Below are 23,167 nucleotides of genomic sequence, written 5' to 3' on the forward strand. Positions count from 1 at the left end.
AAAGTCGGTGCTGCATGAAACATCGCCATCTAATGGCACTATATTAAAACTGCTTTCCCTCCAAAATCCAAGTGTTTGAAATTAATTATAATTTTAAGCATTAAAATGATTTTTTTTTTTATTTTAGGTAATTTCTAAGTTGATTAAATTTCAATATTTAATCTCATTCAGAACAGATGCAGCAGTAATACTCACACACAAGTTCAAGGTTTCTTTGTGAGTGCAGAAGAACAATATATCAGGGTCAGGTAGCTTTTTTTTTTTTTTTTTAATTCTCCACAAAGCCTGCTTGCTTCCTGGAAAATGTGCTAGATGTGCTCAGCTAAATTTGTGCCTGGCTGGCATGTTCGGAGTTATGATTGATTAAAAATATTGATTGAAAACAAGAAGCATAGTTAAACTCAATGGGGAAAGTAATAAGGAATTAGGAAATTTTCATGTCTCTCATCCTAAGCTACTGATCCGCTGTTAACTGTGCTTTATTGCATTAATTTTTGTTTAGTTGGCATTATTCACTCATAAATTTATACATTTACCTACCCCTGGGTGCAAGGGGTGTGTGTGTGTGTGTGTGTGATCTCTGCATAGTTTGCTTGCTCAGCTAAATGAGTAGTTGAGTATGTGATTGAATCTATACCTTTTACTTAAAACCATTCTGAAGCGGACCGTGTTAAACACACGCAGGGAGATTAATGTTCTTGGGGAAAGAATGTAAATCCAGACCCGATAAACAGTCCTGGAGAGATTGATGGGCGTGGGAGGTTCAATATGGCTTGCCCTTTGTCTGCTTCTGTGCCAAAGCCAATTCTGATTGCAATTAAATCCTTATTTGCAATTTAACTCTGCTCCGCTTCCACTGGCAGCACGTTTTGCTGAGTTAGAGAGGATCTGGCAACTGTTTTAATGTCCTTACCGCATGGGTAATCCATCACACAGACATGTGCTCCCACATACACTCCTGGCTCTTAGATGAGAGGAGACCAGTGCTGCTAGCTACACTTTAGAGATTGCAGGGCCAAAGAAACAAAAATGGCCTGATGCATTTTAGAGACTCACACATGCACATACTGGGTTGAGAAACGCATTGTGCCCTTGAGTTCAAATATAGCCTTGAAATCATTTCACAAAAGCAATAGGAGAGGGAGGAGAAATAACTGGGGCATCAACCTCCAGAAAATGAACAGTAGAAGGCACTAATGAAAAAATCCATCTGTTAGGGCTGGGGCTCATTCTCCCCCTCCCTTTCTCCCTCTCTCTCCCTCACTCCCTCTTGCTCTCCATCTGTCTCTCAGAAGTTGATCCACAAGAGTACTGTATGAAATCATGTCTGCCTGTTCATCTTTAACAAGTATATTTATTCATCTTCAGCAACCACTTTATGCTGGTCAGGGTCAAGGTGGATCCGGTGCTCATCACTGGAGCACTGGGCACGAGGTGCGAATGGGAATACACCCTGGATGGGACGCCAGTGCATGTTCACACACTTGTTCACACTTAGGAGCAATTTAGAGTAGCTGCTCCACCTGTCAGCATGTTTTTGGACTCCACACAGACAGCATCTCGAGCTCAGGATCGAACCAGGAATCTTTGAGCTGTGAGGCTCGAACATATGTAAGCCTGAATTATGAGTGTTTCTGTGAATACTGAGAAATTTGGGGTGGGCAATTTGGCAGAAATGAAGTATGTTGGGTTTTGGTATAAATACTGCCAAATGATCGTACCATATCCAAAGTGAAAGGTACACAGCAGAGCCACGCTCCGATGCTTTTATATTTTTCAGTGAACAGCACTAATCATCGGTGGCAGCACGGTGGTGTAGTGGTTAGCGCTGTCGCCTCACAGTAAGAAGGTTTTGGGTTCCAGCCCCGTGGCCGGCGAGGGCCTTTCTGTGCGGAGTTTGCATGTTCTCCCCGTGTCCGCGTGGGTTTCCTCCGGGTGCTCCGGTTTCCCCCACAGTCCAAAGACATGCAGGTTAGGTTAACTGATGACTCTAAGGCTACATCCACACGACAACAGCAACGAGATTTTATTAAAAAAAATATCGTGTCCACATGGGCAACGGATCAGTAAAATATCAGGTACATATGGCAATGCAACGCTTGCTGAAAACGATGCAATACACATGCCACACCTCTACGTGCGCTGTAAGACGGTCCCATCGGAGACACCAGAACAATAGAAGAAGTAGGACGCATGCGCATAAACCCCTTCTTCTACCCGGCGTGAAGCAATCACAGGAACAAGCACACAACAACAAGAAGAAGATGGCTGCAACTACGTGAGGAAATCGTGCCTTCTGTGTGTACAAATTAGTTTTATTAGTGTGCATAGTTTTATATAACTTAATTTTCTTATTGTGTGTGAACATTTTGAAAAGCATTTTTATATAATTTAGATAACTTTTTATATTGTGTGTGAACATTTTGAAAACCAGTCTTATCCAATAAAAAAAAAGAAATTCAAGAAATGGTTCAGTTACTTGTTTATTTAAAAGAAAAGCTGTATACAAAAGTGAATGCAATGCAGTGGTTCATACAAAACAGCGAGAGTGCTGCTTGTTCTAGTCATGTGGTTGTGATGTCATCGTAAACAAATCCGTTCTACTCATCCGGACGACTTCGCAACGGCGCCGTTGCCAGATTTTTCCACTCTGGCGCCCGTTCTCGTTTTGGGGCACCCAAAACGCCGGTGCCGTGTGAACGCCAGGCCGAAACGATGAACAATTTTCTCAGATTCACCTGAATCCCTTGCCGTGTGGACAGCCTCTAAATTGACCGTAGGTGTGAATGTGAGTGTGAATGGTCGTTTGTCTCTGTGTGCCAGCCGTGTGATGATCTGGCGACTTGTCCAGGGTGTACCCCGCCTCTCACCCATAGTCAGCTGGGATAGGCTCCAGCTTGCCCGCAACCCTGCACAGGATAAGCGGCTACAGATAATGGATGGATGGAAATAAAATAAAATAAATCCTTGGCTTTAATCCTTAAGTATTTTGTATAAATGAAAGAAAATACTAACGTGTGACTTCTTATCTTATGCCCAGGTCAGATGGCAGAAAGACGCATATTGTGACCTGCGATCAGTCAGGTGGCGAGTGGACGCAGGCGTTTTGCGCCAAATCCTTTGTTGTGGTCAGATGTCGTAACAGTCGAAATTGTGAAATGTGCCTTTAAGACATGCCGTGTTACCTTGAGAGGTGGCGTCATCAGCTCGCGCTTGTGTTTTCTGTTAGTTGAGCCGTGCACCTTGCTGGAGATGGGTGTCTGTTAATGAGCTCCTTTTATTTTCGCTCCTCAGCTCAGGAGTAACGTTTAGGGAATGCGTGACCTCTATCTTGTTCATGCATGATAAAATAGAGCCGTTCAACCGGGCATGGTAAGGTTGAAGTGTACACAGCAAATTTTATAGTGTTAAATCAATTCTGAGAGAGTCAGTTTTAACACTATGCTGGTGTTTATTTTGTCCCAGTCTCTGCAGTGTTAAATTAACCCTTCCTAAAGTTAAATCAACTTTTTACAGTGTCATTTCAACTCTATAGCTTAACACTGGGAAATTAACTCTGAGAATTTTGCTGTAGTAAGTTAATAAACTATGAGTATCGTGGAAGTCCCAGAGTTCATGTGAACGTGCGTTCTTGCCTTCCTCTCCTCTTCTCCGTACATTCCAAACTGCTTCAACCCAAACACACAGACCCAAAACGGTTACAACGTATGGCAAGACGCAGAGTTTTGAAGCTGATGAATCAACCAGTCGGAAGCAGACGCAGCTAGATGGTGGTTGACGCAGCGCACAGAAAAACTTTTAAAAATATATATATATAAGGCCATGAGACTGCTTACAGGTTGTTGTAAACTATTTGCAGATGCAGTCTGCGCGAACCTGCGATGCACTGCAGCTGTTTCTAAAGACTTGTCTTCCCCTGCGTCTAGCTGCCACTACCTGCTTCAACCTGCGATTGGTCGCTCAAGCATCGCACAACCGCCTGCCTCTACATGCATCAACCTGCGATTTGCACTGATTGGAAGTGAATCGCAGCTGAAATGCGATCAGATCGTGATCCACTTGCATCAACCTGCCTCTACTAAAGACCCTCTGCAACACTCTGCTATTATCTGCATCGTCGTGCGTCAGCGCAAGACCAGTCTTGCGTCTACCTGCAATTTTGTTATCACAGGTAGACGCAAGTAGTTGAAAACTAGTTGCAACCTGCCATCTGACCTGGGCATTAATTTGGGACTAAATGTACTCAAAATAATAATAATAATATTATTATTATTATTATTATTATTAACTAAGCTAGGTCTGTTACTTTTTACTGTTACTGTTACTCCCCCCTCCTTTAAAGGTCATATCACGGGTAAATTCAGAAGCAAGATCAATGTAATTCTCCTGTTTAATATCAAATATCTGTCACATTTTGCATTTTGTGCAATTTTTTTTACCTTGCGCAATACCAGAAAAATTCAGTTGAAATCAAGCCATTTGAGGCGAATTGGTCCGCCTCTGAAAAAACTTGGCATTTGGATTTCCCGGGAAACATTGATTTTCGTGACGTCGTGTGCGGGACACCTCCCTCTGAATCCTACGTCAGCGCTGGTTTGTTTATGAGAAAACGACCTGGTGGTTTTCTGCAAATTTCTTCAACGTTATCACGTAATTATTAAAATGGTTGACAGATGTATCGTAGGAGAGTGTAGCAACACCAATCTTGATGGGATTAGTACTCATCGTTTCCCAAAAGACCGGCCAATGAGCGAGAAATGGGAGCGCTTCGTGCGAGGCACCCGGAAGCCGAGGACCAAAGCAGAGCCGAGAAAAAGACGAAGAAAATCTGCAATTCACAAGTTGACTGTTGCCAGGGTAATAAATAAGAGAGACTACACTCTAAATTACTGTAGGTGTTCCTGTGTTTGTGTGGTACATGGATAATATTATTTATTGACGCACACAAAAGTAAACACCGCCGTATTATTCCACCGCCGTATTATCTACATCCCCGGTGTTGTCTCCGTCGTCTTCACTACTTGACTCATCATCAAATCCAAACAGATGAAGCCCCAATTCTGACATCTCATTATATTCTTCATCCAAAGGTGAAGTAACATTGCGCTCAGGTGACAATTCCATATTTCAGTGCAAAATCGCTAGCTGCTAAACTTGGTCTACACAGGCTGTGCACTGAAACCGTGCAAAGCTCTCGCAGCCTGCTGGTGCTTCCGCAGGTAACGTCACGACTATGGCTTCAGACTTCCTTGGGATTTTTCCAGACGCGTTTTATTTTATTTTTTTCTTCCGCAGGTAACGTCATGACTATGGCTTCAGACTTCCTTGGGATTTTTCCAGACGCGTTTTATTTTATTTTTTTCTGCTGTAGACAGATGGCCTTGTGCAAAATTACCCTTCTGGATGAGTGTGTAAAGGGACATACTTTCATATAAAAAAACAAAATTGGTCCAGGATATGCACTTTAAAGTCAAAATCAAATGGCTTGCTGTCTAGAGTTTGGCTTCATCAGTAGACATTGTTGGTGGAATTGTAGCCTGCACTGCAGTATCCAGCAGCATTGGCAATGCTAATATATATACGCCTATAACCCGAAACGGGTAAAAATACAATTATCAAACAGTAACATGGTGAAAGCGAGGTAAATGTTCAACTGGAGTGAAGAGGGCGAATAAATAATTGGTAAACAGTTAGTTTGATTGTTCGTGTTCTTTTGTTGTGCAGTTCTTTTCTCTTGACGCTTGACCCTTTTCTTTTTATTTTCATCTTTCCTTTCCATATCAATCTTGTTGCTTATGTCATGTATGCACTTCCGCCATTCCAGTCTTTCATGAACAGCCAAGTTCCATGTGTGAAGCATGTCGCCACGTTTCAAAATATCCTTGATAGTGTCTTTGTATCGAAGGATAGGCCATCCAATCTTTCTCGAGCCTTCTGCTAATTCCCCATAGAGTAGCACTTTAGTTGGTCTGCAGTATCCAGCAGCATTGGCAATGCTAAATCTACCTTAAATTAGACGTCACATAGTTGACAAAATGTTGGGCTTTTTGGCTTGCCATGTCCATTGGTATCAACCTATTATCTCCCAGCGTCATGTGCGTGAAGAGAATGGGCGGCCACTTTATTTCATCATACTGACTACTTACCACAGTTAAATCACGTAGATGTAATCACCGTCACATAGTTGACACGTAAAAAAGGTACGCTTCAGTTTTTAGACACTCAACTCCAGGCAAAAACACATACCAAAAGCAGTACACACGATCGTGTGTACGAGATGTTGTTCTGTTGCCCTGCCAGATAACACGAGGCAGGCGAACCTTGTATCTGAGTAACTGGTGCAACGCTGGGGCTGAATTCAGCACCGTCACATAGTTGACTGCAAGTTTGTGGGATGCCTACTTTGGCTGAGCTGCAGTCGAAATGATTAAAAGCTGCATCAAATTTAGTTGTATTTGCTTTAAACACACTCATATGCCGCTTTTCCACTACCAACGCGGCTGAGTTGGGCTGAGTCGAGCTGAGTGGGGCTGTTGGCATTGCATTTCGACTACAACCGCGCTGAACCATGCTGGCTGGAAGTGGGTGGACACATTGGGTGGAGTTAGCGAAAGTGGGTGGACGTCACGTGATGTCGTTAGGCGGCGCAAACAGTGACATCAGTGACCTTTTAAGCGGTAGTCTCACGACCCGGATAGTAAACAATAAACATGGAGGACATGGAGTCGTTAGTGTTGCTGGTCTTGGTGCTGTGGCTTGTTGTCACCGACAACACCAACAGATACTGGCAAGAGCGTATAGATGAGGCGAGGCGCATAAGGCTTCAGAAATCTTGGTAATTCGTAATTCTTCTTCTTCCGGGTTTACGGTGTTTACAGATCCCAGCGTGCTCGCGGGGCGTGTGTGGGCATGTGAGGACACTCCTCCTCACCAATCAGTGCACAGAGGAGTGTCTCCTCACGCCCCTAGCCCCACTCGGCTCGGTTTGGCTCGCTTCAGCCCCACTCCAAAACCGTGCGAGTTTTGGGTGCTGAGTAGGGCTGAAGCGAGCTGAGTCGTGCTGCTCTGAGGTAGTCGAAACGCGAGCCGTGTCGGGCTGAAGTGAGCTGAAAAAGGGTAGTGGAAAAGGGCCAATACTCATGACATGCACAGAGGGTAATCTTGTCTGTTGGCTTTCAGTGGAGAAATAACACTGTTAGTCCAAACCAAGGTTGCAGGTGGGACAAGCCAAGTTGGACATTTTCACACTTTTTTTTTTTTTCCTAACAACTAAGAAATGTCAGAGAGGTCTGCTGACTTTTTTTCACAGAAGGCCCCAGGGAGTTCTTGCTGTATGTACAGGTTTTTGATCTCTCCACATTACACAGGCCGAGAGATGGATCTGGGACACAAATTTATCAGTATTCACAGAAACACTCATAAATAGAGCAACAGGACGCATATGTGTGTGTGAAAAAGTCCATCTTTGACTTTAAAGTGTAACTTCACCCCCAGCACTGAGTTTAACTCTACCCACTAATTTTGAAAAAATGGTAAAAAGTGGGCAAGGGGGGAAGGGTTGGGATGATGATGATGAGTCTCAATCAGCATATATTTGAAAATGAGTGCGGTTTCACAGACTCCTGCTCAAGGGCAGGAGGCTGGTTATTGGACTTGACATTCCTTTTATTTTTAATAAAATTTTCATGAGGGCAGCACGGTGGTGTAGTGGTTGGCGCTGTCGCCTCACAGCAAGAAGGTCCTGGGTTCGAGCCCCGTGGCCGGCGAGGGCCTTTCTGTGTGGAGTTTGCATGTTCTCCCCGTGTCCGCGTGGGTTTCCTCCGGGTGCTCCGTTTCCCCCACAGTCCAAAGACATGCAGGTTAGGTTAACTGGTGACTCTAAATTGACCGTAGGTGTGAATGTGAGTGTGAATGGTTGTCTGTGTCTATGTGTCAGCCCTGTGATGACCTGGCAACTTGTCCAGGGTGTACCCTGCCTTTCGCCCGTAGTCAGCTGGGATAGGCTCCAGCTTGCCTGCGACCCTGTAGGACAGGATAAAGCGGCTACAGATAACGAGATGAGATGAGATGAAAAATTTCATGACGTAGAGAAGTACCAAACAGTCGACACTCCATCAGCATCAGCCTTTGCAATGTTCAGGAGGATTTTAACCAGTAGCTGTCATGTTGAACCATTTTTTTTTCTCATTTCTAATTTTCATAAAAACTGTAGTTTTGTCAATATTAACACAAGCACTGATGTGTTTCATTACAGTACAGTCACGCCATTTAGTTTCCAAGTCAAGAAAATCATGTTTAAGCGTGCAGTACTACTTTAATGTCAGTGGGATATACTCTGTAAGGATGTGTTGGTGAATGAGATGAGTATGACAGGAAAGTAGACAACAGAGCTGTTGAATGTTTAAAGCAGGGGTGGGGAACGTCCGGCCTCCGGGCCGTATACGGCCCGCAAGACCGTTTGATCCGGCCCACAAGATGATTCATAATTACTCTCTCTCTCACACACACACACACACACACACACACACACACACACAAAAAAAAATTAAATCAGAAAAAATGAGACTGCAGTTAATAAAATAGGCGAGTGGTTGTCTTTCCAGGCTAAGGTCAGGGTCCTGAGCCCCACACGAGCAGAGCGTGGTCATGCACGGTCACGTCACGTCATTTAGCGGGCATAGACAGACTGTTTTTAACAATTTCACCAAAACGCACCATGGCGAGTATGAAGAAGAGAAGGGTAGATGCAGAATGTCGCACTTTTCAGGAAAAATGGACGATTATTTTTTCGTAGAAGTAAAAAGCAAGCCAGTTTGCTTAGTTTGTGGGGACGCCCTTACAGTGATGAAGGCTAATCTGGAGCTTCATTACAGCACCATACACGCCAAGCTGGACGAGCTGAAAGGACACGTGCATGTGGATAAAGTTAATGCTCTTCGGCGGAGTGTGGGCGTCCAACAAGCAACATTCACAAGACCTCAAGGTAACCAAGAAAACGTTACACAGGCTAGTTTTGTGGTAAGTGAGCTATCGCTAAGAAACTGAAACCACATTCAGAAGGGGAGTTTGTGAAGGAGTGTCTTGTCGCTGCCGTGGAACTGCTCACACTGGACAGAGTGAAACTTTTCCAAAGTGTCAGTTTGTCTCGAAGAATCATCTCCGATCGGATTACTGACATGGCACAAGACATTGAGAAAACACTGAAGGATACCGCGAGGGATTTTCAGTTTTTCTCTTTAGCCTGCAATGAGACGACAGACATCACAAATACCGCCCAACTCTCAACTTAACATACCGGTATTTGCAACATGTGGAACCAGCCGATGTGCCTCACAACCTACAGCACGAAATCATTGAGCTGCAAAGCAGCGATGAGCTCAAAGCTAGGTACAACAACCTTCCTCTGCTTGAGTTCTACAAACTGTATGTGCATCCTGAGGATTTGCCCACTCTGAGGAGACATGCACTGAAGTTTGCATCACTGTTTGGGACAACCCACTACAGATAGTCGTCGACTTACGACTGCGTTTGGTTACGACTGACCGGTCGTAAACCGATCTGGTCGTAAGTCGGCCTATGTTAAATGAACGTAAGTATATTGTGATGTGTAATGATATTGTAATCATCTTAAAGTCTTATTTTATCAACATTTTCTTATTTCATTACCTTGGCTCATTATTTGGTTTAAGTCAAACACTGCATACTACACTGCGTAGTACAATTCGTTTAATATGTGCAAAACAAAAAATACGAAATACAGGTGTGAAAAATAGAAAACATTTTAGTTTGAAACATACCAAAATACAAACGTAAAACATAGCAAAATACAAAACTTAGTGACCGCTGGCATCACTGGTGCTTGGCTGTGGGTCGTCTACGTCATCATCAGCTGTTGCAGCGCTCGGGCTGGCGGGAGGATTTGCTCGTTTCATAAACCAGGAGCTGAGGCGGAAACTGTATGACGGAGTGCGCGAGGGAGCGTGAGAGAGACTGCGCATGTGCCTGGAGCTGGGGCGGAAACTGTTGTACGCGGCGAGAGGCGCTGCCGGGAGTTGGGGCGGAAACTGTCGTACGCTCAGCTAGCTCAGCTGGGAAACACTTGCCAGTCATAACCAGACGGTCGTAAAGTCGATCGGTCGTAAGTCGCATAGGTCGTAAGTCGACGACTACCTGTACTGTGAGCAGTTCTTCTCAAAACTGACCCTTGCAAAGAATCGGTTCCGCTCAAGACTGACTGACCCAAACCTGGAAAACCAGCTGCGAGTAGCATCGTCATCTGTACCATCTGACATCGGATGCCTCGCCAAAGAGAAGCAGTTCCAGCCTTCACATTAGGTTGGCCAGATATAATAATAATAATAATAATAATAATAATAATTGGTAAAATATTATTGTACATAATACATTCATAATACATACATAATACATAATTCATTACATAAAATGCTCAAAGTGCTTTACATCAGTACATATAAAATCAATAAGAACACAAGACTAAAAACGGAGCATTAAAACAATGTGGATAAAATTTAAAAAGAAAATGGGAAGATTAAAAAGGGATAAAACAAAGTTACACCAATAAAGTTGCTTTTTTATTTGAATAGCATGAAAGAAAGCTAAAATAAATGGGCTGCATCTTAAAATTTTCAGCAGGTTATGGGTTAAAAAAAAATGTAGTTTGGCCCCCATAGGATGTTCTAAAACTCGAAATGGCCCTTGACAGGAAAAAGGTTCCCCACCCCTGGTTTAAAGCATGCGGTTTAAAGTATAAGATCTGAGAGAAAAGCTGTTCTGCTCTTCAGCTTGCTTTCAGTAGCCTAAGTTGCTCACTAGTGCCATCTAGTAACGAGAGTAAAACAGAACGGTGTAGACTTAATGCAGGGAGGAACGAGAAATGATCAGACTGTCGTGCAGGAGGCAGGGACGTGGTATCACAGCCCACAGTATCATTGCAATCCCTGGTATTATTTAGCGTAAGTGTTCATATTAAAATTTATTTTTAAGCACAGAGAAACACATGAGTGTTCACCTACCGTACCAGTACTTCAGTCTCAACTACGCAGACATCATGTATCTCAGTCTCTCCTTCTCTGTTTTCAGTGGTGAGAGCGGCTCTGGGAAATCCGAAGCCTGTAAGCACATCCTGAAGCACCTCGCTACTCGCTCCTGTCCGAAAGGATTCGCTCTGGAACAACGAATAAAGCATGTGTGTCCCTCGGTCACCTTTTTTTTTTTAAACTGAATTTTCCTGAAGAATTATATTGTTAAACTGGGCAGGTTAGTAGATGATGAGCTATAAGCCATTAGCGGAGTATAAACTATTCATTGAATGAAATTTAAGCTCTACAGTCAAAGGTTTGGGTGTTTTCAGCTTAAGTGGTGTCTTTCTGTTCCCTTGTGGTGAAAGTGTCAGCGTTCATCACTTTGTTTGTGATAACCTGATCGGAATGGAAATTTTGTATGAATTTTAACAAAGAGTGCAATTAACCTTCATCCTACCAAGTGGGGTCCATCTGGACCCCGCACCTATATGTTTGTTTGCCATTTTAAAAATATGTGACATACTGCCTCACCGTTTTATGAATTTGTCGGAATTTATGTCTTAATTAAAACACTAAAGCACCGGAAGATCAGCTTTTTGCATTGTGAAGGTATAATTTGTTACTGGGGTCCAACCGGACCCCAGAGTAAAGTTTATCTGTCTTTCATTTTATAATTGAATAGCACACTGAAAGTTAACTTCTTTTATTTCTTTTATGTTCCATAATGAAACTACCAAGGCATTCCTTCTTGGGGTCCGTGTGGACCCCACTGCTGCAATAAGCACAGGCTGCAAAACAAAAGCCCTAAATTATTTTACAATTACTTTTTTGTTTTAAATTCTGTAAGAAAAGACCTAAGTTGTAATCCAGAATGTTTTACAGCTGCATGAGCTGCAAAAATCATGTATATAATGCCAATTTTTTTTGTGGCGCTATAATTTGCTACATGTATGCTAGTTATTGCAATATTATTGCAATGTTATTGCATTTATAATACATCATTGATATTCAGCCATGGTGGATTTTGTTCTTCAATAAAGTTATGTCTGTTTGCTGCATTGATTTCAAGGTATTCCCTCCTGGGGTCCATACGGACCCCGCCTGGTAGTTTGTGTATGTAAAATTGGCTGGTAGGATGAAGGTTAAGTGTGTTCTTTATGCCTTGGGCCCTTTAGTGTATTGCTGTTATTAATACAAGATGTTCTGAACAAAACTTATCTGGTGATTTTGTCTTTATAAGCTTTAATTTTAAAGAAAAGTATTGGGGTCCAAACGGACCCCACATGGTAAGATTAAGGTGTAAAATAGCATGGTAGGATGAGGGTTAAAGGCAATTTGAAGAATGGAATCATAAAAATGTCAGACAACTTTCAGACTGTACTTATAATAGCATTTGATTTGTATGACTGTATAATTTAATCTTGAGCTATGTAACACCACGTTGGTTTCTGAATGCAAGTTTCGAGTTATCGTGAGACGAAAAAGTTCATTCTGTTTACTTGAAGATATAGTACCAGTCAAAAGTTACTATGAGCAAGTCAGTACGTCCCAACTTTTGACTGGTACTGAAATCTAATTTATTTGAATGAGCATTCTGAAAATATTATTGGACCTAATTTGAAATAATCATTTCCCAACTTTACATCAAGTCCTAGATTCGTCTTAATCTGCTTTTTTTTTCTTTTTTTTTTTCTTCTTCCAGGTGAACACAATCCTAGAAGCCTTTGGCCATGCTAAGACACCAGTGAACACTAACTCAAGTCGCTTTATTAAACTGCTGTCCCTGCAGTACAGTGAGAAAAGAAGGACTCTGCTCAGAGGTCTGTGTTTGGTACATTTTTCAAAGAGACATTTAACAGTTATTCCACGAAATCGAGTCGTACATGAGCTGAGAGCCGACGAGGCACGTAGCGCCGAGTTGACTATAAGCCATGTATGACGAGATTGAGTAGAATAATTGTTTTATTATATCCACATTCACTGGATTTTGAGAAACCGAGCATTTTTTATTTTTTGCAAATTCGATAAATAAAAACTTTATACAAAACGTCCGACAAAATCATTTCCGCTTTGGCGGACTTCTTAAAAACCTATCGATGGCTGCATGAATTGACTTGAGTGTTGTTTTTTTGTAGAAAGTGCCGTCTTGCTGTCGTGCCGAGGTATAGAATAGCTTTAGACATTTATTAAATTCTTCCTTGGACATTTCAGTTTTGTCATTTTCAAATTTATTTGAGCTTTTGAACCAGTCTAAAAAAATTCAACAAATGTTAATGCTTAAAGCTGAAGAATGTAAACAAACTGGTGAAATGACAGTCACAATTTGTGAAAAATGCTATAATAATAATTATTGACAAATTAAAAAAATACATACTTTCTTACAATTAAATACTTTTATTGCATATTTTGTTGCTTTTTTATTTTTTCGGGGTTTTGTTTTCGAGTTGAATTTTTATTTCGTCCTCTGTTGGTTCAGCAACATGCTCCACCATTTTGTTTTTCTCTACTCACGGTATATGAGCTGATATCGTAGTAGTAGAGTAGCCAATCAGAACATACGATTGCTCATATCCAGTGAATATGGATAGAATAATATATTTTACCTTATGCAATAGTAGCCATTATGTTTGCATGTGGAGACACACCCATACTGCTGTTGAACCAACAGGGAATGGGTTCTTGAACCCAGTTCTGTTCAGGATTCCTTGAACCTTGGTGACAGCTGGAGAACCAGCCCACATTTCCACCAGTTTTGAGCAGAACCGTTGTCATCAAGGATGCGTTATGGACAGAGTGTTTCACAATGGGAGTAAACAGTAGTAACACGATGGTGGAGCACGTTGATTACCTGCAAGCTTTTGTTCTGTTATTGCAGATATATGGTTTCATTCCATTTTTTCTGCAGATTTATCCTTTTCCATTGCATCCTCCATTGCTGCACTCTGCTTCCTCTCCAGACTAGTGACATGCCCACTGATTTCATCATGGTTCACACTGGAAAAACCAGCTATATTCTGGTTCTAGCTGGGACCCGACATTTCAGGTTCCAGATCAATTTATTTTTGATAGAAATGCCCCGAATGGTTCACAGTTTGGTGCACGAACCTGAACTCAACCTGTTCCCTGTTGGTGGGAAAAGGGGTATCAGTGATGGTGTCCAATACGAACATTCAGTTTGGGTGTTTTGAGTTGATTTACCTACAGAGGGCGCCACCACTCCACTCATTGTCCAGCATGCCTTTTCATTTCACTGTTTTTTTTCCATCTTAAGGAAACTCATGCTACAAATTAAAGTACTTTCTTTCTGTCTTTTGGAGGGAATTAAAGTGTGTGTGTGTGTGTGTGTGTGTGTGTGTGTGTGTGTGTGTGTGTGTGATCAGCACGTGTGTACACCTACATGCTGGAGAAGGCTCGGTTTGTCCGCGCACACCAACAGCAGCACAACTTCAACATCATCTATCTGATGGCTGAGGGGCTTTCACCTGAAGAGAAGAGCAACCTGAACCTCGACAATATTCTAGCCCACAGGTAAAACAAACACACACACACACACAAATGGGCTATTTGTTATTTATACAGTATTGTGCCTTCTCGGCCACAAGCAATTAGCAAGCTGAAAGCAACAAGGACTAGGACAGGTTAATAAGAACATGAGAAGCTGTGCTGCTCTCAGAAACCTTTGTTCTCTTGAACCATTTGCACTAATATACTTGACCTTGCACTCTTCCTACCATAAATGTAAAGTCAGGTGTCATACCATCACTCAACTCAACAATTAACTCAGTATGTGTGTCTGAAGGGGAACACACAAGGGTTTGTTCAGCACAGCAGTCTGTCAGATGGACATATAGGTCTGAATAAACTGAGGCTTTCATTTACTTTTAATAAGCCAACACACACACACACACACACACACACACACACACACACACACACACACACACACACACGCGTATGGGACAGCATCGAGTAAGTGTGCTACTTTATTTTATTTATTTAGTTAGTTTTTAATATTTATTGAGGATGCCGACATCACAGAGTGATTTACAGAAGAGTCCTCAAAATAATAAATAACAGAGAAATTAAATATAAATTATAAAGGTGATACAAAATAAAATATGACAAACACATTATTTAATAAAGCGGTTTACATCAACCCATGAATAATGAGTGATGCTTTAAAAATGTATCCCGCAATGTCTGTACCATTTTATTCCATGCACTGCTTCTGAATTTTATACAGTACCAGTCAAAAGTTTGGACACACCCACTCAGGCAGCATGGTTGCCTCACAGCAAGAAGGTCCTGGGTTCGAGCCCAGCGGCCGGCGAGGGCCTTTCTGTGTGGAGTTTGCATGTTCTCCCCGTGTCTGTGTGGGTTTCCTCCGGGTGCTCCGGTTTCCCCCACAGTCCAAAGACATGCAGTTAGGTTAACATGGGGTGGCCTTGGGCTGAAGGCTGGGCCATGAGCAAGGCACCGAACCCCCAGCTGCTCCCCGGACACTGTAGCATAGCTACCCACTGCTCTGGGTATGTGTGTATGCTCGTTGCTCACTTGTGTGTGCATGTGTGTTTTCACTACCTCACATGGGGAGGAGGAATTTCACTGTGCTTGAGTGTACATGTGATAAATAAAGGCTTCTTGTCTATGCATACGGTAGGTTTTTCTGTATTTGGACTCCTCTACAGTGTAGAACAATACTGAAGACATCAAAACTGTGAAATAACACATGGAATACATATGTGCTAAAAACAAAATATGTTTCATATTTTAGATTCTTCAAAGTAGCCAGCGTTTACCTTGATGACTCTTTGCACACTATCGGCGTTATCTTAACCAGCTTCATGAGGAAGTCACCTGGAATGCTTTTCAATTAACAGGTGCCTCATCAAAAGTTAATTAGTGCGATTTCTTGCCTTCTTAATGCGTTTGAGATCAAACCGTAAATAGTAAATAATAACAATACAGTAAATAGCCCTATTCCACAACTGGAGTAATCCATATTATTGTCAAGAACCGCTCAACTAAATACTGTAAAGAGAAACGGCATCCATCATTACTTTAAGACATGAAGTGACTTTTAATAAAAATAAAGAAAAAAACAGTGAATTAGGAAGTGTGTCCAAACTTTCGTCTGGTACTGTGTTTTTAGGATGGACATAAGATAACGATATCGGTTTTTAACTTTGCACAATTAGTTTAAAGATTACATTCAGGTTTCAATTCCTTCATATGTTTAGTATTTCAATAGCTTTGAATATGAATGAACCTACTGGATATTGTCAATGACAGCAAATGTTCGAAGTAGCTCTGTGTCGTGTCACAAAAGGAAAGAACTGTAAAGAGATATTACATCATAATTTTATCACAAGCACAAACATGAGTTTCTTATATATACAGTAGCAATGAAATGTCCTGGAACAAAGAGTCTGAGTCTTTTTGAGTGATTCTCCATGTGTAATTACTCCGTTGTAAATCAATAAGTTCCCAGTAGTTATTGCCCGTGAACCTGATTTCCTCTGAATGGCCCAGTGGAGAGTTGAGTGGACACATGTCGTCATATATATGTTTTCACTGTGTTCTGTGAAAATGACGTAAATCGCTCCCCGAGTCTCCTCATTGACGAATTAGTTGGGGAGGGGATTCCCTGCTGAGGCTGTGCGCAGTGTGTTAGCGTTAGCATGTAGCCTATGGGAAATTATAGTGCCATGGATTAGCACTGTGTGTTAGCGTTAGCATGTAGCCTATGGGAAATTATAGTGCCGTGGATTAGCACTGTGTGTTAGCATGAGCATGTATCCTATGGGAAATTATGATTAAAATAATTTAGATTAGCACTGTGTGTTAGCATGAGCATGTAGCCTATGGGAAATTATAGTGTGTTTGATTAGCACTGTGTGTTAGCATGAGCGTGTAGCCTATGGGAAATTATAGTGCGTTGGATTAGCACTGTGTGTTAGCGTGAGCATGTAGCCTATGGTGAATTATAGTGCGTTGGATTAGCACTGTGTGTTAGCGTGAGCGTGTAGCCTATGGTGAATTATAGTGCGTTGGATTAGCACTGTGTGTTAGCGTGAGCATGTAGCATATGGTGAATTATAGTGCGTTGGATTAGCACTGTGTGTTAGCGTGAGCGTGTAGCCTATGGTGAATTATAGTGCGTTGGATTAGCACTGTGTGTTAGCGTGAGCATGTAGCATATGGTGAATTATAGTGCGTTGGATTAGCACTGTGTGTTAGCGTGAGCATGTAGCCTATGATGAATTATAGTGCGTTGGATTAGCACTGTGTGTTAGCGTGAGCGTGTAGCCTATGGGAAATTATAGTGCGTTGGATTAGCACTGTGTGTTAGCGTGAGCATGTAGCCTATGGTGAATTATAGTGCGTTGGATTAGCACTGTGTGTTAGCGTGAGCATGTAGCGTATGGGAAATGAAGTGTCTTGGTTTAGCATTAATCCCATATTTTGGAAAATCGAAAATGTTATCTTGGGCTTCTCTGGGGTGTCACCAATTCATGTGCAAAGTATGGAGTACAGGTAGTCGTCGACTTACGACTGCGTTTGGTTACGACTGACCGGTCGTAAACCGATCTGGTCGTAAGTCGGCCTATGTTAAATGAACGTAAGTATATTGTGATGTGTAATGATATTGTAATCATCTTAAAGTCTTATTTTATCAACATTTTCTTATTTCATTACCTTGGCTCATTATTTGGTTTAAGTCAAACACTGCATACTACACTGCGTAGTACAATTCGTTTAATATGTGCAAAACAAAAAATACGAAATACAGGTGTGAAAAATAGAAAACATTTTAGTTTGAAACATACCAAAATACAAATGTAAAACATAGCAAAATACAAATTTTAGTGACCGCTGGCATCACTGGTGCTTGGCTGTGGGTCGTCTACGTCATCATCAGCTGTTGCAGCGCTCGGGCTGGCAGGAGGATTTGCTCGTTTCATAAACCAGGAGCTGAGGCGGAAACTGTATGACGGAGTGCATGAGGGAGCGTGAGAGAGACTGCGCATGTGCCTGGAGCTGGGGCGGAAACTGTTGTACGCGGCGAGAGGCGCTGCCGGGAGCTGGGGCGGAAACTGTCGTACGCTCAGCTAGCTGAGCTGGGAAACACTTGCCAGTCATAACCAGATGGTCGTAAAGTCGATCGGTCGTAAGTCGCATAGGTCGTAAGTCGACGACTACCTGTATGTGTGTCCAGCCGTGTCGATTTGCAGAGGTGAACAGACAGACAGACAGAAGAGACAGACAGCCTTCCTTTAGTAGTATAGATGACGAACCTCATTATAAGGACTATTATATGGAATCTCATGCCTTTTGCAATGGATAAGAATATAATGTGTTTTTGATGTGTGTGTGTGTAGATACCGGAGCTCGGTGTCACCTGCTGAAGCCGCTGCAGTGAACATGGAGCAGAGCAGAGAGAAGCTGGCAGAGCTGAAACACGCCCTGCGTGCCCTTGGATTTAACAAATCGGTACAGTAGTCTCATGCGCTGATCGCTGATAATTAGGTTCATTTAGATAGTTTGCAGCACTGTGAATATTTTCTTTCAACAAATTGGTGTGAAGTTGTGCAAATTATATTTGTGAACTTGAAAGCCAGGGCTTGTGTGTGTGTGTGTGTGTGTGTGTGTGTGTGTGTGTGAGAGAGAGAGACAGACAGACAGCCAGACAGTCTGATGATGTGCAAAGTACACACGCACACAACCCTAACCCTTGGCTCTCCAGGTCAATACAAGCTCACAAATTCATTTTGTACCATTTTACTCCCAGTTATTGAAAGGGAGTAAAATTCAAGGCTGTGGTTTTCTGAACCTGAATAACCTCCAGAGGCAGTCAGAATCACCTGGATGTGCACACACATGTCCAAACCAAAAAAAACATCAACAAAGACTTATGATATTTAATCACTATCACACGAGAAGGAGTGCTGTTGTACTGAATATCAGCACGATTGTGATTCGGTCGTAGGCACAAGGCCGTAACTAATCACAGCTGTGCTGATATTCACTACAGCAGCATGACCTCGAGAGTGATATTGCTTTGACACAACAGTTCTATAAACAAGAAATTAATATTGAGTAAGTGATATTTTGGACACAGTATGACCAAACGTTCTGTTTATTTTTGCTCCGTGAGTGGAAATAGATCCCGAAGAAGCCACTCACTTTATAGCCCATCGGTTCGCTGACTAGCTGTCTCGCATCGATTTGTACGTTGCTGTTAAAGGTGCTTCCGGTAAAATTGACGGCCCTTATTCCTTTTCATCTGACGAGCTTTCATAGTTTAAGCCAGAACAGTAACTCTACTGTAGTAACCATTTCGAACTAGGAAGTGGAATTTTATATGCAGGATGCAGAGGAGCCGAGTGATGCACACTGTGAAACATCCCGGTGCTGTTACGGGAAACATTAGCACCCTTAGAATGCTGCTCAACCAATCAAATTCGTGGACCAAGACTAACTTGTGTCAAAAGTATTATTTAACAAGTATTCACCGAAGGTGAAGTGAATATCGGTGAATAATAACCAGGACGAAGTCGAGAGGATGAAGTTATTATTCACTGAGCATAAGGTGGATAATTGTTTTAGAATAAATACACTGGAGACTAAATAAAAAATAAAATAAGGTGGCACGGTGGTGTAGTGGTTAGCACTGTTGCCTCACAACAAGAAGGTCCTGGGTTCAAGCCCAGTGGCCGGCGAGGGCCTTTCTGTGTGGAGTTTGCATGTTCTCCCCGTGTCCGCGTGGGTTTCCTCCGGGTGCTCCAGTTTCCCCCACAGTCCAAAGACATGCAGGTTAGGTTAACTGGTGACTCTAAATTGACCGTAGGTGTGAATGTGAGTGTGAATGGTTGTCTGTGTCTATGTGTCAGCCCTGCGATGACCTGGCGACTTGTCCAGGGTGTACCCCGCCTTTCACCCATAGTCAGCTGGGATAGGCTCCAGCTTGCCTGCGACCCTGCACAGGATAAGCGGTTACGGATAATGGAAGTATGGATGGAAATCACAATTCCACCTTACCTTTGAATAGTTTTCGACCAAATGTTAGACCAAACTTCGTAGCATCTTTAGTGCTTTTAGGAACAGCGGTTTTTTTTTTTTTTTCATATTATTTGCCATTTTTCCTCACGTCCAGTGACAATGTGATTGGCCACCATTTTGCCGAGTCGCTCGAAGTGATTATTGAGAAATAATCTGAATTTCTCGACCAAACAGCGCGCACGATTTCCTATAATCACCTCCGTATTTATACTCAAGAGATTTAAAACACAACTATCTTACATGACTTCCAAGCTGCATTTGTTACACTCTAGCAGTGGAAGCCTTGCTAGAAATAGATCCGATAATGTTTTGATTCGGCTGATTTTATTTTCCATTTGCCATCAGTCCCATACTGAGACACTCCAGCTTGCAGAACAGCAGGGAATTTGTGCAACCTTGAGTCACACCAAAAGACATCGACATTTTTGTCAAAATTATATTGATGAAATTTTACTGCTTGATATTTTACCATCTACATCCATCTTTTAATGTGCTCTGTACGCTTATTGGAACTGTATACCATGTATGAATTGCATATGTATTTGAACTGCAGTTTATTACACTTGCTTGTTTTATCTTTTGCGCAAGTGTCTCTCACTTGAACGCATGCAACATTTTAATTCATGCACTTGTGGGTCACGCAGTGATGTCTTTAATAACCTTGAATTGTAGTAAATCGTTACAGTTCTAGAAACATCTCCCATATCTGAAAGGAAGAATTAAACAAAGCTTAGTTTATTATAAAAGCAGTCTGCAAGCCATTTTGATAAACATATATTGACTACCACAGTGACTCCTATTATAAAGAGGTTTTGCGTAAACGTGTTTTCAGTTCTTTTCTCAGTATCAGGAAGCATCAGCTAGATAGAGACCGTGACTAAAGTCACAGTAATTTTCGCTGGCTATTACAAACCAGGACTTCTGGTCACCGTACTCTATAGATCCCGAACAGTAAAGCCTGGCGCACACGGGCGATTTTCCGTTGCTTGGTCGCGCAACTTTTTGATTCAAGTGAAAAATCGCTTCATGTGCGAATATTTGCGACATCAATTTTTTTTTGTTGCTTGCGACAGATTGCAGGTATCAACCATGCTTGATATTCTGCAACAAAAAATCGCTAGTCGCTGACTTGTTGCAGAAATATCGCCACGTGTGTGTCTTTGCGACAACGATGCGATCACCTCCAAAGGCTAAGCCAATCCCTGCCCGCTAAGTAGTCATGTGATTTCCACGTGACTTGTATCCCCCTCCCGAAATCGCCCTCTGGTCGCAGATAATGCGCACACAAGAGGGGAAACTTGCGTCCGAAAATTGCAATACGCTTATGATGGAAAATCACCCGTGTGCACCGGGTTTGAGAGAGAGAATGATGCTTAGTTAGGAAAAGTTGCGCCCTGCCGCCCTGAACAAAATAAAAAAAACTGATTGAAAAAAAATCATGAAAATTGACAGGGATTGAAAAATGGCCTGTTTTTCATGGATCATTCCGGTTCAGTGATCCAGATCAGTACCAAAAGTCATAGCAGCTTAATTCAGCCCAGAGGTATTCTTCATGTGACATTTGGTGATGATTGGTTGGAAACTGAGAGAGAAATAGCATCCTAAAAAACGTTAGGCGAAGAAGAAATGAAGTAGAAAGATCCTGAGTGACAGTAACAATTTGTGCTACCGCTGCTAGCGCAAATTAATAATGTATCTTAAGTACTTCAGTATGCAGCACTTTAGCATTTGATAGATTGTGTGTGTGGTCTATGAAGGATTTTTTTTTTTTTTTTTTATGTTTGTGGGTTGACCAAGGAAGCGAAAACCATTTTTCCTAGGTTTTTCAGTAAAACATGACCATAAAATAAAAACGTTGATGACCAGCAATAAAATTTCACAAGACAATTTTGTGAGGTTAGTGAGAGGATGAGAGAATTTTGGTTCCTCTAAAATACAGCAGTGCAAGTATGAGTGTGTGTTTGTGTATGTGGTGGGGTGAGTAGCCTTGGGCGTTGGCAGCAGCTCTAGACATGGTCTTATGCCGTATTATAGGGGTTTAGCGGAACAGCACAGTAATGCTACTCTTTACAGCTTGTTCCTGTATGTCTGCAGCCCGATGACTTACCAGCTAATAACACACAGCCCACAGAGCACGTTTTACTGCGGAGCTGCAACAACCTCAACCCGAGGTTACACTGGCATGCCAGTTTATTAGGACAGACGTATGCAAGGACAGTTATTAGTAGTTGTAGTTTATTAAGTATACGACTGTAGGCACTAATCCACTGGCATCTCGGTGTGAGGTCATGTTTGAAATCAAAAAGAAATATAAGCGTACAGTATGGTGGAGAAATAATCAGAGGGTGCTGAGACCGAGCTGTGGGACGCAGGGAGAAGGAACCGGTGTTTAGGAACATATTTTGAGGAAGGAAAAAAAAAAAAAGTCACATAGACCCTATTTATACTTGGTTTTAAAAAGCATCTTGGGCAATCGAGTGGACAGCGCTACGTATAAACGGAAATGAACGAAGCATTCAAAGTGGTCTGAGACGCGTTTGACCACATATCTTTTGTAGCGCAAACACTAATGCGTCCTACGTCATCAATGCAGGACGTGGTGGTTGTTTTGGTGACAGCGCATCAACGCTTGAAAAAAATGGAAAGGAGCCCATGTGGTTGGAGTGCAAGAAAATAATAACAGGATGTTGCAGGTTTAACATTTTTAGCTTAACTATGCGTGGTGCCCTTTAACGGTCTAGTAGAAATGATGTACCGGTAGGCAGCAAAGAAATCTGAACACAAATTGTCACCTTAGAGACACATGATAGACACAGATGCGTCTCGACTGTCCACTTGTGAGCCGATCGCCCAAGACACATTTTAAAACCAAGTGTAAACAGGGCCTTGGAGATTTGAGTGGAATGTGAAGATTAGGATGGAGAAGTCAGAAGATAGGGTCAGTGTGTTATGTTTTTAACTATCTAAAGAAAGTAATTCTATCTCTCTGAGGATCTCATTAAGAGAGACCTTTAGATGGCGTCTTTCAGAGCTTAAGCATAAGGACCGAGAGGAGAAACGCA

General features: G+C 42.1%; 1 protein-coding gene across 1 annotated transcript in view; it reads left to right on the forward strand.

The window, feature by feature from the left end:
- Positions 1–23,167, forward strand: part of myo16 (myosin XVI) — a 250,670-nt gene that overhangs the window by 126,155 nt on the left and 101,348 nt on the right. Inside the window, exons 14-17 of the mRNA XM_060929678.1 lie at positions 11,101–11,206; positions 12,745–12,862; positions 14,423–14,570; positions 18,425–18,536. Coding sequence (XP_060785661.1) covers positions 11,101–11,206; positions 12,745–12,862; positions 14,423–14,570; positions 18,425–18,536 — 484 coding nt within the window. The remainder of the gene's footprint in view (positions 1–11,100; positions 11,207–12,744; positions 12,863–14,422; positions 14,571–18,424; positions 18,537–23,167) is intronic.

This window comes from Neoarius graeffei, chromosome 9 (assembly GCF_027579695.1).
Source record: "Neoarius graeffei isolate fNeoGra1 chromosome 9, fNeoGra1.pri, whole genome shotgun sequence".
NCBI lineage: Eukaryota > Metazoa > Chordata > Actinopteri > Siluriformes > Ariidae > Neoarius > Neoarius graeffei.